Source organism: Hoplias malabaricus, chromosome 10, assembly GCF_029633855.1.
Source record: "Hoplias malabaricus isolate fHopMal1 chromosome 10, fHopMal1.hap1, whole genome shotgun sequence".
Taxonomy (NCBI): domain Eukaryota; kingdom Metazoa; phylum Chordata; class Actinopteri; order Characiformes; family Erythrinidae; genus Hoplias; species Hoplias malabaricus.
Window position 1 is genome coordinate 36567739 of NC_089809.1, and position 13442 is coordinate 36581180.

The 13442-nt window shown below is 41.5% G+C and overlaps 1 protein-coding gene across 4 annotated transcripts in view; it reads right to left on the reverse strand.

Moving 5' to 3' along the window:
* The window catches only part of adgrb1a (adhesion G protein-coupled receptor B1a), a 156501-nt gene that overhangs the window by 62994 nt on the left and 80065 nt on the right, over positions 1–13442 (reverse strand). For all 4 annotated transcript variants that reach the window (XM_066682711.1, XM_066682710.1, XM_066682709.1 and 1 more), the window contains exons 8-13: positions 13251–13352; positions 11138–11244; positions 10838–11032; positions 8726–8794; positions 6909–7017; positions 2181–2324 (exon numbers count right to left, since the gene is read on the reverse strand). In XM_066682711.1, the coding sequence (XP_066538808.1) occupies positions 2181–2324; positions 6909–7017; positions 8726–8794; positions 10838–11032; positions 11138–11244; positions 13251–13352 (726 nt within the window). The remainder of the gene's footprint in view (positions 1–2180; positions 2325–6908; positions 7018–8725; positions 8795–10837; positions 11033–11137; positions 11245–13250; positions 13353–13442) is intronic.

Sequence of the window (13442 nt, forward strand, 5' to 3'; positions counted from 1 at the left end):
GAGAGTGCTATAAAACTAAACAACTCGAATTACAAATGAGTTTCTGTGGTAATTCAAACAATGAATAAACACTTTCAGACAACTTCAAACGACCGTTGGTTTTTCCCTTCAAACATGCAGTTCCACCTTAAAAGATGCAGGAGTTCTGAACATAAACACACTAGAGAACAGCATTTCCCCACAGTTATAGACATTCCCTTTAGATGTGATTATACAGTCTTCCGAGAGAGTGCTTAAATATTGTGAAAATATATGTAAAACTGGTCATGAAATGGCTCTACTCTTTAGACACAATTAAACATAGGATCTGTAGCATCTCCAGAGCAGAGCCTGCACTGAACGCAGGAGATGATTATGTTTTAACAACGCATTAATGACACAGGACACAGATTATTAAATTTTTAAAGTTAAGATATAGTTGTAGTCAGTGTGTCAGTTTTTCATTATCTATAATCAAAGTACTGATAAATATTTAAAATAGTATTTTAAATAAAGATAATCCTGGGAGCGGCACTGCAACGTGATGCATTTTAAATAAAGATAATAAAATAATTAAAAATAAAAACATTTGCAGCATCCACTTATTTTTTTAATAAGGATGTTATTTTAAAATTGTGACCCTGTTACAAAATGATATAGAATATATTGCTAACCATATTCAAACACCCCTACATGTTAGTTATTTCAGTTACTCTAATGTGCACCCACTACTGGGGAAAAAAGTTCAGCTCCGTGCACACAAAGGTCTGTACAGTCTCCATGCAAAAGCACCATGTGAAACGTTCAATGTGATGTGTTAAGTGAATTTATGGAACTGAACACACACACAAAGGGGTAGCAATTCCCAGCGCCTGGGGAGCAGTTGCAGTTGAGGGTTAGGTGCCTTGTTCAAGTGCATAGTGAGAGGAGGACAGCATTGTTCCTTCACCCCCCCCACCAATTTTCCTGTTGTTCATAGGGAACGAACAAGAGACCTTCCTGGTCTCAAGCCTGCTCCTCTAACCATTAGGCCATGGCTGACCACACCACAGCTGATCACACCCCTGAGGTTGCCATGTCCAATGCCAAGCATTGGCTCGGAGGGTCTAAATATGGTCTGAGGAGCAAGGGAACAGTTTGGTTACTGGATCTGTCTTTGACCTCATTAATGTTTTCATAATTAGAAGCAATCAAATCCCCACAACAATATGCAGATCCCAATATCACTATCCTACCCATTTGAATCTTGACTGATTTAACACCTTGTCTGTCTGTCTGTAACCCTTATCCAGTTCAGGGTTACGGTGGGTCCAGAGCCTACCTGGAATCATTGGGCGCAAGGCGGGAATACACCCTGGAGGGGGCGCCAGTCCTTCACAGGGCAACACAGACTCACACATTCACTCACACACTCACACCTACAGACACATTTGAGTCGCCAATCCACCTACCAACGTGTGTTTTTGGACTGTGGGAGGAAACCAGAGCACCCAGAGGAAACCCACGCGGACACGGGGAGAACACACCACACTCCTCACAGACAGTTACCCGGAGCGGGAATCGAACCCACAACCTCCAGGACCCTGGAGCTGTGTGACTGTGACACCTACCTGCTGCTAACATCTTGTGGTCACTGCCTAATTCATGTGTTAATATCTTCACTACCGTTCCAAACTGTTCAAAGCAGGGAAGACTAAACTTAACTAAAACTTCTCGAGTACCCACACTTTTGACTCCTACCGTATGAAAGAAACCGATGATCACTTTCAAACCTGTATGCACAATGATTATTTGTTCTGTAATCACTGGAGGTCTGGGAGATGCTAAAGTATGTCTAATAGAAGCACCAGTCTCAGCATGGCCTCGCTGTCAATCTGCTCCGAGCGACATGGAAACAGAGCTCCCAATGGGAGTGGAATTTAGGCCTAATTGCTCTTGATTGGCTCCTGTTGACTCCTGATTAAGCAGCAACTGCCCTATTAGCATAGTCGCAGGGGAGGGAACTTCTCTAATGGTCTGTAACGTTGAGCCTCACAAACATTACACAGAGACTACAGCTATCAAACCTCAGCCCGCTGCTCCTCTCCGACAAACAAAGCACAAAGGCTGTTTTATTTCAGTGCAGAACCGTACTGACAGCAGGGTTTAGTGAGCGCTTGGACGTACAGTATGTGTGAAACGTGTGAGTGTAAGGTACTAACCTGGGTTGCCAGAGGAGACAATGTTCTTGGAGATGGTGACCCTGTCCTCCGAGTTCCGTGCCCAGTCCACCATGCCCCTCCAGCCCTTCATAGGGAAGCTGATGTCAGCAGTGCCCGCCACGGGCCGCTTGTGAATACTCAACACTGGGGGCACAGATGGGCACAGCTGTTAGAACTGAGACACAAACAGAGACTCTGCATGTCCTTGTGCTGTTCTAGTGGAGTCCTATAAGGATTCAATAATCCAGAGCCGTCCAAATATATCAGTTCGCATGAAATATAACCAACTGGATTCCCCGTCAACAATGCATTCCACGACTTCAGCATTGTTCCCGTTCGACCCATATATCTGCCACCAGAGGAGTAATGGTGCATGCCTCTCCGTGCTGGCCATTGTAAAAGCAATCGATGTGTAGAGTCAGAGCTTTCTGTGTACTGCTGTGTTTACTATCACTGCATAACAGATACACAAGGCTTGATTATCTTTTTCCCTCCGGCCCTCTGTGCGTGTCTTTCTGACACTCGCCACTGCTACACCCAGCTGTGACATGCAACTGTGTGACATATGTTCCAATCACAGACAGTTCTTGAAACAAATAGGCAGTGGTTTGGATTTCTGTTCCGCAGCCTGTTGCACACTTTACTGCGTTTTAAAAAAAAAGACGCTGCTGCTTCTCTCTGATGTGAGGTTTTATTAGTGTTGCCTTGTGAAGGACTGGTGCCCCCTCCAGGGTGTATTCCTGCCTTGCGCCCAATGATTCCAGGTAGGCTCTGGACCCACCGCGACCCTGAACTGGATAAGCGCTTACAGATAATGAATGAATGAATGTTATTACTAGGCACTGGGCACTGAGAATGCAGGGGTTTAACCACTCTGGCCTATGTGTACCTCTGTTATGCTCAGTATCTCTACCAACTCACGGTTTAGTCTTTGTTTGTATTATGCTTCTCTTTAATTACGCATAAAGTCTTCACATATTTCTACTCATGTCTTAATAGCTAGTGTGCTACTGAAGGACTGGCAAAGTATGAATTTCATTGTACGGTGTAAATGCCCATTTACTGTGCACATGACAGTACAGCTCTTGAATCGAATCACATGCTTAGTGAATAGGGAGAACAAGGACGCTGCTTAGGGAGGCTGTAGAATGGAACGCAGATTCATTCTTGCTTCGTACCGCTCTTTGTTTGTCGCTGTATTACTCCAGTGTCGACCAGCAGAGGATGCCCTCCTTTTGAGTCATGAGTTCATTTCACAGCTTTTTCCTTCCAGTCATTTAGGAGTCGGTATTCGAATACTGAAATCACTATTGGAGCATCCGTCACCACTGGTAAATCTCGTAAATTCATTAGAAAACGTCTCTTTGAAAAAGAGAAATCACATCTGGCAGCACTTTAACAATAGCATGGTGTGCACAACATGCAGCAGCTAATATGTTTACAACAGTGTAAAGACAGTCGCTGGAAACTAAATCATCACAGCTGCTAAATCCAGCAGGAAAGTAGAGATAATAACATGGTCAACGATGTTTACTTGCAGACCTTGAAAATGCGACTGAAACACTATCAAAAGTAATCACAAAAATGGCAGGGAGATATTCATTCATTATCTGTAACCCTTATCCAGTTCAGGGTCGCAGTGGGAGGCTGGAACACACCCTGGAGGGGGCGCCAGTCCTTCACAGGGCAACACACACACTCACACATTCAATAGGGAGATACACTGCCTATCATTTGTAAAAGGTTCTTTAAAGAATTGACGATACACAATAAGCCAGAGTATTAAGAGTTGACTTAAGAGTCCTTCACGACATGGAAGAGCAATGCTGCGCAGGAAGTACACTGCTCCACGGTGAGCCCCTGTCGGATCTGCAAAACAACGTGGTTTTGCAGCCCCTGCTGGAGGACTTCAGGATCTCCTATCGTTTATCCAGGTAACAGGTTATTAACTGTTACTCGAATATTCAAATGTATATTTAAAAATGTCCTTAAAGCTGTTTGTAACAATGCTAGTTTGGGAAATGTAATTAAACAGAAGTATAAATAACTGACAAAAACCACAGTATCAGCCTTAAAGGGTTACTAAAATGAATCCTACTCTATGCTAAAACAATGTCTTTTTAAACCCAATAAAGGGATCTTACTAATTATTTTATTGTTTAGGTGTTTGTTCATGGAGCAGCCAGCAAGTGGGTTTCTCCCAGGCTTCTGTTTATTTAACACTGTTAACAATCTGCACAGATGATACATCAGTCAGTATCTGCTGTCCACGGAGGACTTTCCTAAGGCTTCTTCTGCAACTTCTGTTTATGAGGAAGTATAACATTCGGTTTGTTTGCTGTTCGTGCTACCACGCATGGGAACGGTGTGCTTGTGATGTGTGGGCCTGAGAGGTCATTAGCTTAGAGACAGGTGACAGTTCTGTAGGTGGAGATGTGTTTTTCTCTGTGAGCCAGTGGTAAAGAACAGCTCGTGGCCCCCACTCCCTCACACTCTCCTCTCCAACTCGACTGTGCCGGCCCCCCTGAGCGGCCCACTGCAGAAACAGCTCATCTCCTGCCTGTCTCAGCCAGTTTGTGTGCATGAGTAAAGCGCATCTCCCACTTGGGCCTTGTGCTGTGGAGATGTGGGTGGATCACAGTGGGATTCTGAGGCCTCTCCAATGCCTGGAGCTGCAGGGTCTGAGTAGATATGAGTACACCTGCTCGTCCCAGGGGAACAGCCTCTAAAACATCTCGGGGGGGGATGCTTCATTCATGTTTCGGGGACGGCTGGGGATTTAATGTACTCTTAAAGCAAAGGTGCCAAGAAGGATTCTTTGGAACGATACCATGGAGAAAGCACTTTCAGTTCCCTGCAGAGACTCCCGATTGAGCATTCTTTAAAAAGTGTTTTTGTAAAGATGAATAAAAAGTAAAGAACTTTCACATCTCTTGGTTCGGTGCGTAGTTTTCAGTACTCCTTTCTATAAAGGCAGTGTTCACAGCGGTACCTGAAACCCTCAAAAGAAATAAACACAGATTCCTGACATGAAACTTACTTTTCCAACTTAGACGTGAATTTGACATGGCGTCTAGCAACAAACATTGGGATGTCATTACACTTTCTGGGGGGGAAAGGACATATATTTCATAGCTGAGTGTCCTGATGTATATATGACAGAGCTTGCCATGTCAGAGTGGATCAACAAAAGTGAGTCCTTTCTGTGGCCCTTGGGAAAAATAAGTGTCATACTGGCTTTTCACCATGACATACACCAAGCTACAAGGGCTGTCATTTCACCCAAAAAAGTGTCAAAACACAACCCAATAAGAAACCATGACATAACATCGAATGGGAAAACGGAACCACAAATAAAGGCCGATTGGTGCTTCTTTGCGGACTCAACGCAGAGTGGATTCTGTAGCCTGCAAAGGTGCCCTATACTGTGGTGAGTGTTGGTGTGTCTGCATTGCTGTGCAATTACAGCACCAAAGCACCAGGGCTGAATCCCAATTACAGTGGAACCTCTACCTACGAACTTGATCCGTTCCGTGACCCAGTTCGTAAGTGGAAAAGTTTGTTTCAAGTCAATTTTCCCCATTTAAAATAATGGAAAAGCAATTAATGCGTTCCAGCCCCCATCCTGAAAGTCACCCTTTTTGCACTGATATATGTTTACAACACTCTCAAATTAGTAAAAAAATACATGGAGCATTACTAAAAATAAAAAAGAATTACAGTGGTAACAGTAATAAAAATGTTTTAAGTGGTTACATATCGCTACCTTGGAGACGTGACGACTGGCTGGAGGAGTAACACAGGCACTGGCTGTATGACGGGAGGTGGGTGGAATAACGGAGAGTAGGTGGGTGAATGTGGGGAGATGAAGCGTAGATTTCATCTTGAATTTCGATGTCTGTTATTTACACTAATGCTAAACTGCTAAAGCTACAATGTGCTAATCTTAAAAGCTCACTCAAGTCTGGGCGCTCTGGGAGACTCACCTATTGGGGTCAGTGGCCATTTCCAGCCGCTGGCTCGGCGGAGGCTCGGGTTCGTTTCTAGAGTCATGGTTCGTTGGTGGAGGCAAAAAATATTCAAATGCCCGGTTCGTATCTTGGAAAGTTCGTTAGTATAGGCGTTCGTTAGTAGAGGTTCCACTGTATCTTCCTCCACCCTGTGCACTACAAAATGTAGTGGTATTGTAACATCAGTTTTATAAACCTTAGAAGCGCACTACTTACGGAGTACGACACTAGAGCATAGTTTACATGTGATGCCAGGAAAGTAACAAATACAAAGCCGGCAGTTTTTTTCCTGTGTGTTCCAACTCATTGTAGCACATTTTTATTATTTATTTCAGAGGAGTCCGTATCTTTCCCTTGTTACACTTTTTATTTCATTCCGTGACGTCCAAAGTTCAACTTGGTCCATGTTCGTCAGACAGTGGACCAATCACAGTCATCGTGGTCCACATTGAAGCAACATGTAGTGTTCCATTTCTAGGGAGGTATTCGTCAGGCTAAAGCAGGGGCTACGGGATACATATGCACTAAATTGGCCTTAAGTCTTCAAGTTAACTGTAATGATGAGCTTGTGTAGATGCCCCTAGTCTTATAAACACTGCCCTTTTTGTAAAGTGTTAGAAAGGTTTATCTTATGGTCACAAGTCCAAAATGAGTCTCATTAAAGGGTGTTAAAGAGTTTGGGAACATTTGGTGACATTCATATTCAACAGAGACTGACCAAGATTGTCGGTGACCTCGTAGGTGTCCTGAAAGTCCTTCATTCGGAGGCTGATTACATCCACTAAGTCCTCCACCAGACGAAAGAGCTCCTTAACATTAGGCCCCAGCTGAAAGACACAGATTGCAGAGAGAGTCTAAGAGTTCAGGATTTAAAACAGAACTGCTTGAAGGATAAAAGACTACAGCAGTGGTCGTCATGTATTCAGGAAATGTTTGAGTGCCAATTACATATTATTGTCAAGTCTGATCCAAAATAAATATTTCATTTATTTGTATAGAAATGAAGAACTATGCAGTTAACATTGTAAATAATAACAAATAGTGGAACTGTTTGTTGTTGGAGTTACAGAGAGCAGTCCTTCAGTCAAGGAAGTGGTTAATGAAATGCCCGCTGTAATAACATCATATCACTTCAAGCAAAGGAAGTAAAATGATAAGAACCCTGTGTTATATAACACGTTTAGTATCAATAAGTCTGTTATTAATATCCTCCATCTGTGGGCATTGGGAGTGTATGTGGGATCTCTGTGGATTGTCATGGTGAGAGAAGCTGAATGTTTAAAGGGCCCATATACTACAATTTTCTATAGACACTGAAGTCACTTTTTACATTTCCAACCTCTCTTTCTCTTACAATTGAAAACATTTTTCTGACCTTAAGAATGATGAATGATATAGATGTATGAGGACCTCAGGAGAAATGCTAGCACAGGCTTCCAGTATCCGTAGTTTCAGGTGGGATCTCTCTCTCTCTCTCTCTCTATATATATATATATATATATATATATATATATATATATATATATCAAGTGAGATCCCATCTGAATCTACGGATACTGGAAGCCTGTGCTAGCATTTCCCCTGCGTTGTTGCTATCAGTGTGTGAAGAGTGGGAGAAGAGGGTTGCATTGACAATCCAACACAATGGGCAGCAATTTGAACACATTTTATAAGTGGTCAGAAACTTGTAAATAACTCATGAAAGAATAAAGTTACATTAAAACCAAGCACACCATTGTTTTTCTTGTGAAATTCCAAATAAGTTTGATGTATCACATGACCCTCTTCCCATTGAAAAAACAAAAGTTGGATCCAAAATGGCCGACTTCAAAATGGCCACCATAGTCACCACCCATTTTGAAAAGTTTCCCCCCTCCCATTTACTTATGTGCCACAAACAGGAAGTTAATATCACCAACCATTCCCATTTTATTTTGGTGTATCCATATAAATGGCCCACCCTGTACATATATAAATAATAGATTTTACAGAAGCTTAAACAGTAAACTCTTATTTCAAAGTGTATGGATGGTCTCTCTCTCTCTCTCTCTCTCTCTCTCTCTCTCTCTCTCTCTCTCTCTCTAAATCTCACACTACACCCCCCCCCCCCCTCCACAAACTCACTGCTGAACGTCAGGCCCATCTCACATGTAGCTCCTAACACGCACCCTCCTCTCCCATACTCTCAGCCTCCTGACTCATAGTGGCTGCAATCCTCTCCTCCTCTCCTCCTCTCTCTCTCACTCACTGACATTTTGCTTGAGTGTGCTTCTGAACAGAAGTTTAATAACAGATAAGAACACCTACAGAAACTAAATGTAATAATGCATTAGTCATAGACTCCTCGCTAAATAAAAGGTTTCATAAATGCCGTTCTCTCACATGGCTGAAATTCATGAGAGAATAGCCACACATAAAAAGATAGCTAAGAGACGGTTCCTCTTTAAACTCATGGAAAAACACGTAAATGGGTGATTCATGTTGGCGTTTGTTCTTGTGTTGAGTAGGTGCAGAGGAGTAGGAGACAGAACTCACCAGCTGCGCTTCTTCCCATCGCTCTCTGTTCTCTTCCATCAGCAGGTTACTGACAGACTGAACAAAGTTCTGCAGAGAAAAGGAGACAAAAAGAATATAATAATAATAATAATAATGATAATAATAAACACCTCATCCTCCTATAAACCTCTATTATATTAGAATTTGAATCACTTTATTGGTCATTGTGCTTGCACACAAAGGGAATTAGTCTCTTCATTTAAACCAATCCGTGCAGTGAAACACTCATCTACAAACACACTAGTGAACACTAGGGGGCAGTGAGCACACATGCCCAGAGTAGTTGGGGGTTAGGTGTCTGCTCAAGGGCACTTCAGTCATGACCTTCTCTGTGGATAGAGAGAGATAACAATGTTGAAGTGTATAGTTCTCATTTGTGTTGGCAACAGAGGGTTTGTAAACTGCTAAAAGGAAGCTGAAGAAAGTCCTAAAGGAGACACTGGACTGATGGCAGTGTCCAGTAACGAACGTCAGTCAGTGACAGATGCTGCCAATAACGTATAGCAAATTATTGGAAATGTGTTTAAAAATCATAATCACTGATATTGAAACCTTATCTATCATGATTATATATTTATATTGAATCCTCGTCCAGCCCTTAGTGTAGTCCTCTTACACTAAATTGCCAATAATGGTGTCCTATTGTATATAACACAGGTCTGTTGTGTCTCTCTCTCTCTGAGAAGTTGTAGCGGTTATAATGTAATCATAGTGAAATGAGATGACAGTCAGATACAGCACAGAAATATAAGTTTGGAGTCTATACAGTGATAGCAGGTGTTTATTGAATTTTTGACCATTCTTCCAGAAGGGCATTTGTGAAGTCCGACATAGGCTCACAGTCTCCGCCCTTATTCATCCCAAAGGCGTCCTATTGGGTGGAGTTCAGGACCCTGTGCAGGCCAGTCAAGCTCTTCTACACCAAACTTATCCATGTCACTATGGACCTTGCTTTGTGCACTGGTGCACAGTCAATTTGTTCACACAAATTTGGGAGCATGAAATTGTCCAAAATCTCTTGGAACCAAACCAAATTTTACACTTGGCACAATGCAGTCAGACAAGTACTGTTCTCCTGACAACCACCAAACCCAGACATGTCCATCACATTGCCAGAAGGAGAAACGTGATTTGTCACTCCATAGGACAAATCTTCACTGCTCTAGGGTCCAAAGGTGGTGTGCTTTACACCACTGCATCCAACGAATTGCATTGCTCTTTATGATTTTAGCCTTGGATGCAGCTGCTCGGCCACTGAAACCCATATCATGAAGCTCTCTACACACTGTTCTGGAGCTGATCTGAAGGCCACATGAAGTTTGGAGGTCTGCAGAAAGTTGTTGAACTTGACATGTGCCTCAGCATCTGCTGACCCCACTATTTTACGTGGCCTACCACTTCATGGCCGAGTTGCTGTCGTTCCCAATCACTTCCACTTTGTTATAATACCACTGACTGTGGGATATTTAGTAGCGAGAATATTTAATGAACTGTTGCACAGGTGGCATTCTATCATAGTGCCAGGCTGGAATGCACTGAGCTCCTGAGAGCGACCCATTCTTTCACAAATGTTTGTAGAAGATTGAAGAAGTTTTATACACCTGTGTCCATGGAAGTGGAACACCTTAATTCAATTATTTGGATGGGTGAGTGAATACTTCTGGCAGTATAGTGTAGCTGTAATTCAGTAATAATTAAAAATGTTAAACGATGCAATTACTGGAGTCGCAAAATTAATAAATTCATCAGTTGGGGTCACATTTGTTTCGTCTCGTTTTGCTATTTAACAGTGTGCTATCAAAGTTGAGATCATTTCTTAAATAGGTTCAGTCATATGAAGGTTTTAAATTAAACAATACCACACCTGACAATGTTTACAGCATGACTATGAATAAATTAACAAGCATTAAACTAAGCAAAAGCAAAGAGGTTACAAAGGATCCACTCAAGGGTCCCCACTGTATCTAGAATCTACAAGTGTTTATGTACACATGGGTAAACATGCAGCCACTGATGATTCTGATGAAGATTATGTCCACCCCTGTAGCTATAACAAAATGCCCTGATTATTAAAACATGAGCTACACTGACTCTCATGTCGGCACTGCTGGGGCCGTTGTAGGATCTCCTGAAGATTTCCGTCATGTTCTTCAAAACGTCCACTATAGCCAGCAGGTCCCCACTGTAGCTGGTGCCATCGCTGGAGGTCACCCTGAGCTTGGTCATTACTTCAGAAACTCCATCTCCAACAAGCCCCCTCTGTGCCTTTGAGAGGTAGTCTCGAGTCTGTACAAATAAGTCAAGAATCATTCCCCCAAGACATTCTTACATGTTCACAATACTGTGTATAACACATGTAAGTCTTGAAAGGGGGTCTTTCTAACGGCTCACCAGGGTCTGGATGCTGCGGTAATCGTTGGAGATACACTTCATGTAGGTGGGATTCTCCCAGTAGGCGATGCCTTCATCGTCCAGAGAGCAGCGACGAAGGATGAGGCCTGTTTCAATACACACTGGTGGTTATGACTTTCAATGCCAAGGATTCTTAAAATACTCAGTTACACTTTATTCAGAGGACCTCCTATACTAAGCTTCAAATGCTTTTATTGTTAAAAAAAATACCTGGAGATGATTAATAAGAAAAATCTAAGATCAGGGTGAAGATTAGATCTAAATATTGAGTTGAGATAAAGGTTAAATTTGATTGTTAGACTTAAGAGTTATGGGAACGTTAATCTTAATATTTAGTTAAATGTCAGTTCGAAGTACATTCATTAAATGTAATTAAATTAGAGTTGGGAAATGGAGCCTTCTCTGGTGGAAATGTGTAATTGCATGCAAAAATATGGCTTGATGTTTGGGTTGTGCTTCAGATCCTTTCCCTGACCACCATCTGATGATTATGAGAATGTTTGAAGTATTTTCTATAAGAACTGAGTCAAATTATGAACTTGAGAATTTTATTATCATAGTTCTATAATATCTTCATATGAGAATATACTCTCAGATACTCTCATATAACACATACATATGATATTATCACTCTGCCTTTGCAGGGTGGCTCACAACAATGCACAGACATCACATATCAGTTTTGGTATTTGTTTTTCTATTTCTTTAAATTTTACGCAAATATATAACACTTTTAATGCACCTTTAATGTCAAAAGAAACTTAAAAAATTATCCCCAGTGAATCATCATAATGAAGTCTTTTCAACCCATTAAACTTCAAGGGTGTGTATGTTTTATTTAGATATGACCACTAGCTAAATGATGTATAGTATATATAATGTGAATAATTTACAGTGGTTATGGAATAATTTAATAGGCCATAAGATTAAGAACTGATCCTGCAGTTGAGGTTAACTTGTTCACAAAGCAGAGCTGTCCATGGTCCTGGACCTACATACTACTTTACTATTAATCAGAATTTGCCATTTAGTTGTGAGATGTAGCTTGTGAGTACCCAGGGGGGTGTGTGTGTGTGTGTGTGTGTGTGTGTGTGTGTGTATCAGAGGCAAGTCATTTTATACCAGTCAGTGTCCAGTCTCTGAAATGTGAGTTTGAGTGATGTCTTAAATCTTTTTGTATGAGGTTTGTATGTGACTCAGGACCCAAATCATTAGTTTCAAGCCTAATTTGTCATGTTATAAAAAAGAAAAGGGACTACAATGCATGCTTTACACAAATAAATGTGCTTCTAAAAGCTTGTTAAACTCTAAAGGAGGAGTGACTCTTCCATAGATGCAAAATGAAGAACAACTGAACACTAAAGAAAGCATTATTAATTGCATTAATTCAATTGCATTTTCTTGAACAAATAAAAACAGAAAGAATATAAACTGTTCTACAGCGTTTGCCAAACGAGAAAACTGTTACTAACCTTCTGCAGTTCCTTATTTAATATGAAACTGTCTGTGTTCAGACGGTTTGCCTTAGTTGTGTATTATGTATCTTTGGTAGATTATAAAGTTATAAGTGGCTGTAGTCAAAATATATTGCTATAAATTACTTTCCTTTAAACATTTACATATCTGCTATCGGTCAGAAAGCATTATCTGCTCAAGCCTTTGGAAAGATGCTGGGCATTATGGGAAATGTAGTGCCTGTAGTGAATTTGCATGGCATGTCAGCGTTGTGATTTTAGTGGGGCACAGCAACATTTTACAGGGGCATGTGGCTTCATACCTTTGGTCTTGTGACGGCCCTGATCTACACAGAAATCTAGATGCACCCATTAGGTCAGAATCAAGTGTAGCTGTCCAAGGTCCTGAACCCGAATGCTAACTTATTATCAGTAGCAAAGGGCCGTTTGGCTAGCATTTAAATTACAAGAGAAATTATACTCTCAGGCTAATACAAAGTTAGGGGTCTTGCTTTAGGACTCTAGTAAGTCAAGTGTGGTGCTGCTACCTTAGTTTATTCTATTTTCCATAGTCCAAGTTGAGCTGTTAGCCATTATATGTGTGACTTGAGCCATAAGCAGTAATGAAGGTCTCTTACCCACAGCATTGGGAGGGCAGCGGACAGCTGCTGTGTCTCCAGCAGGAGTTCTCTTCCACACTACATTAGAGAAGTTCTCCTCATCACAGATCTCATGGGGCTCTTTGTAAAAAAGTAGAAGTAGAAGACAATTATAAAGAGACTCAAATATTATATGGAAAAAAAAGGAAAACTAGAACTGAAGTCACTGGC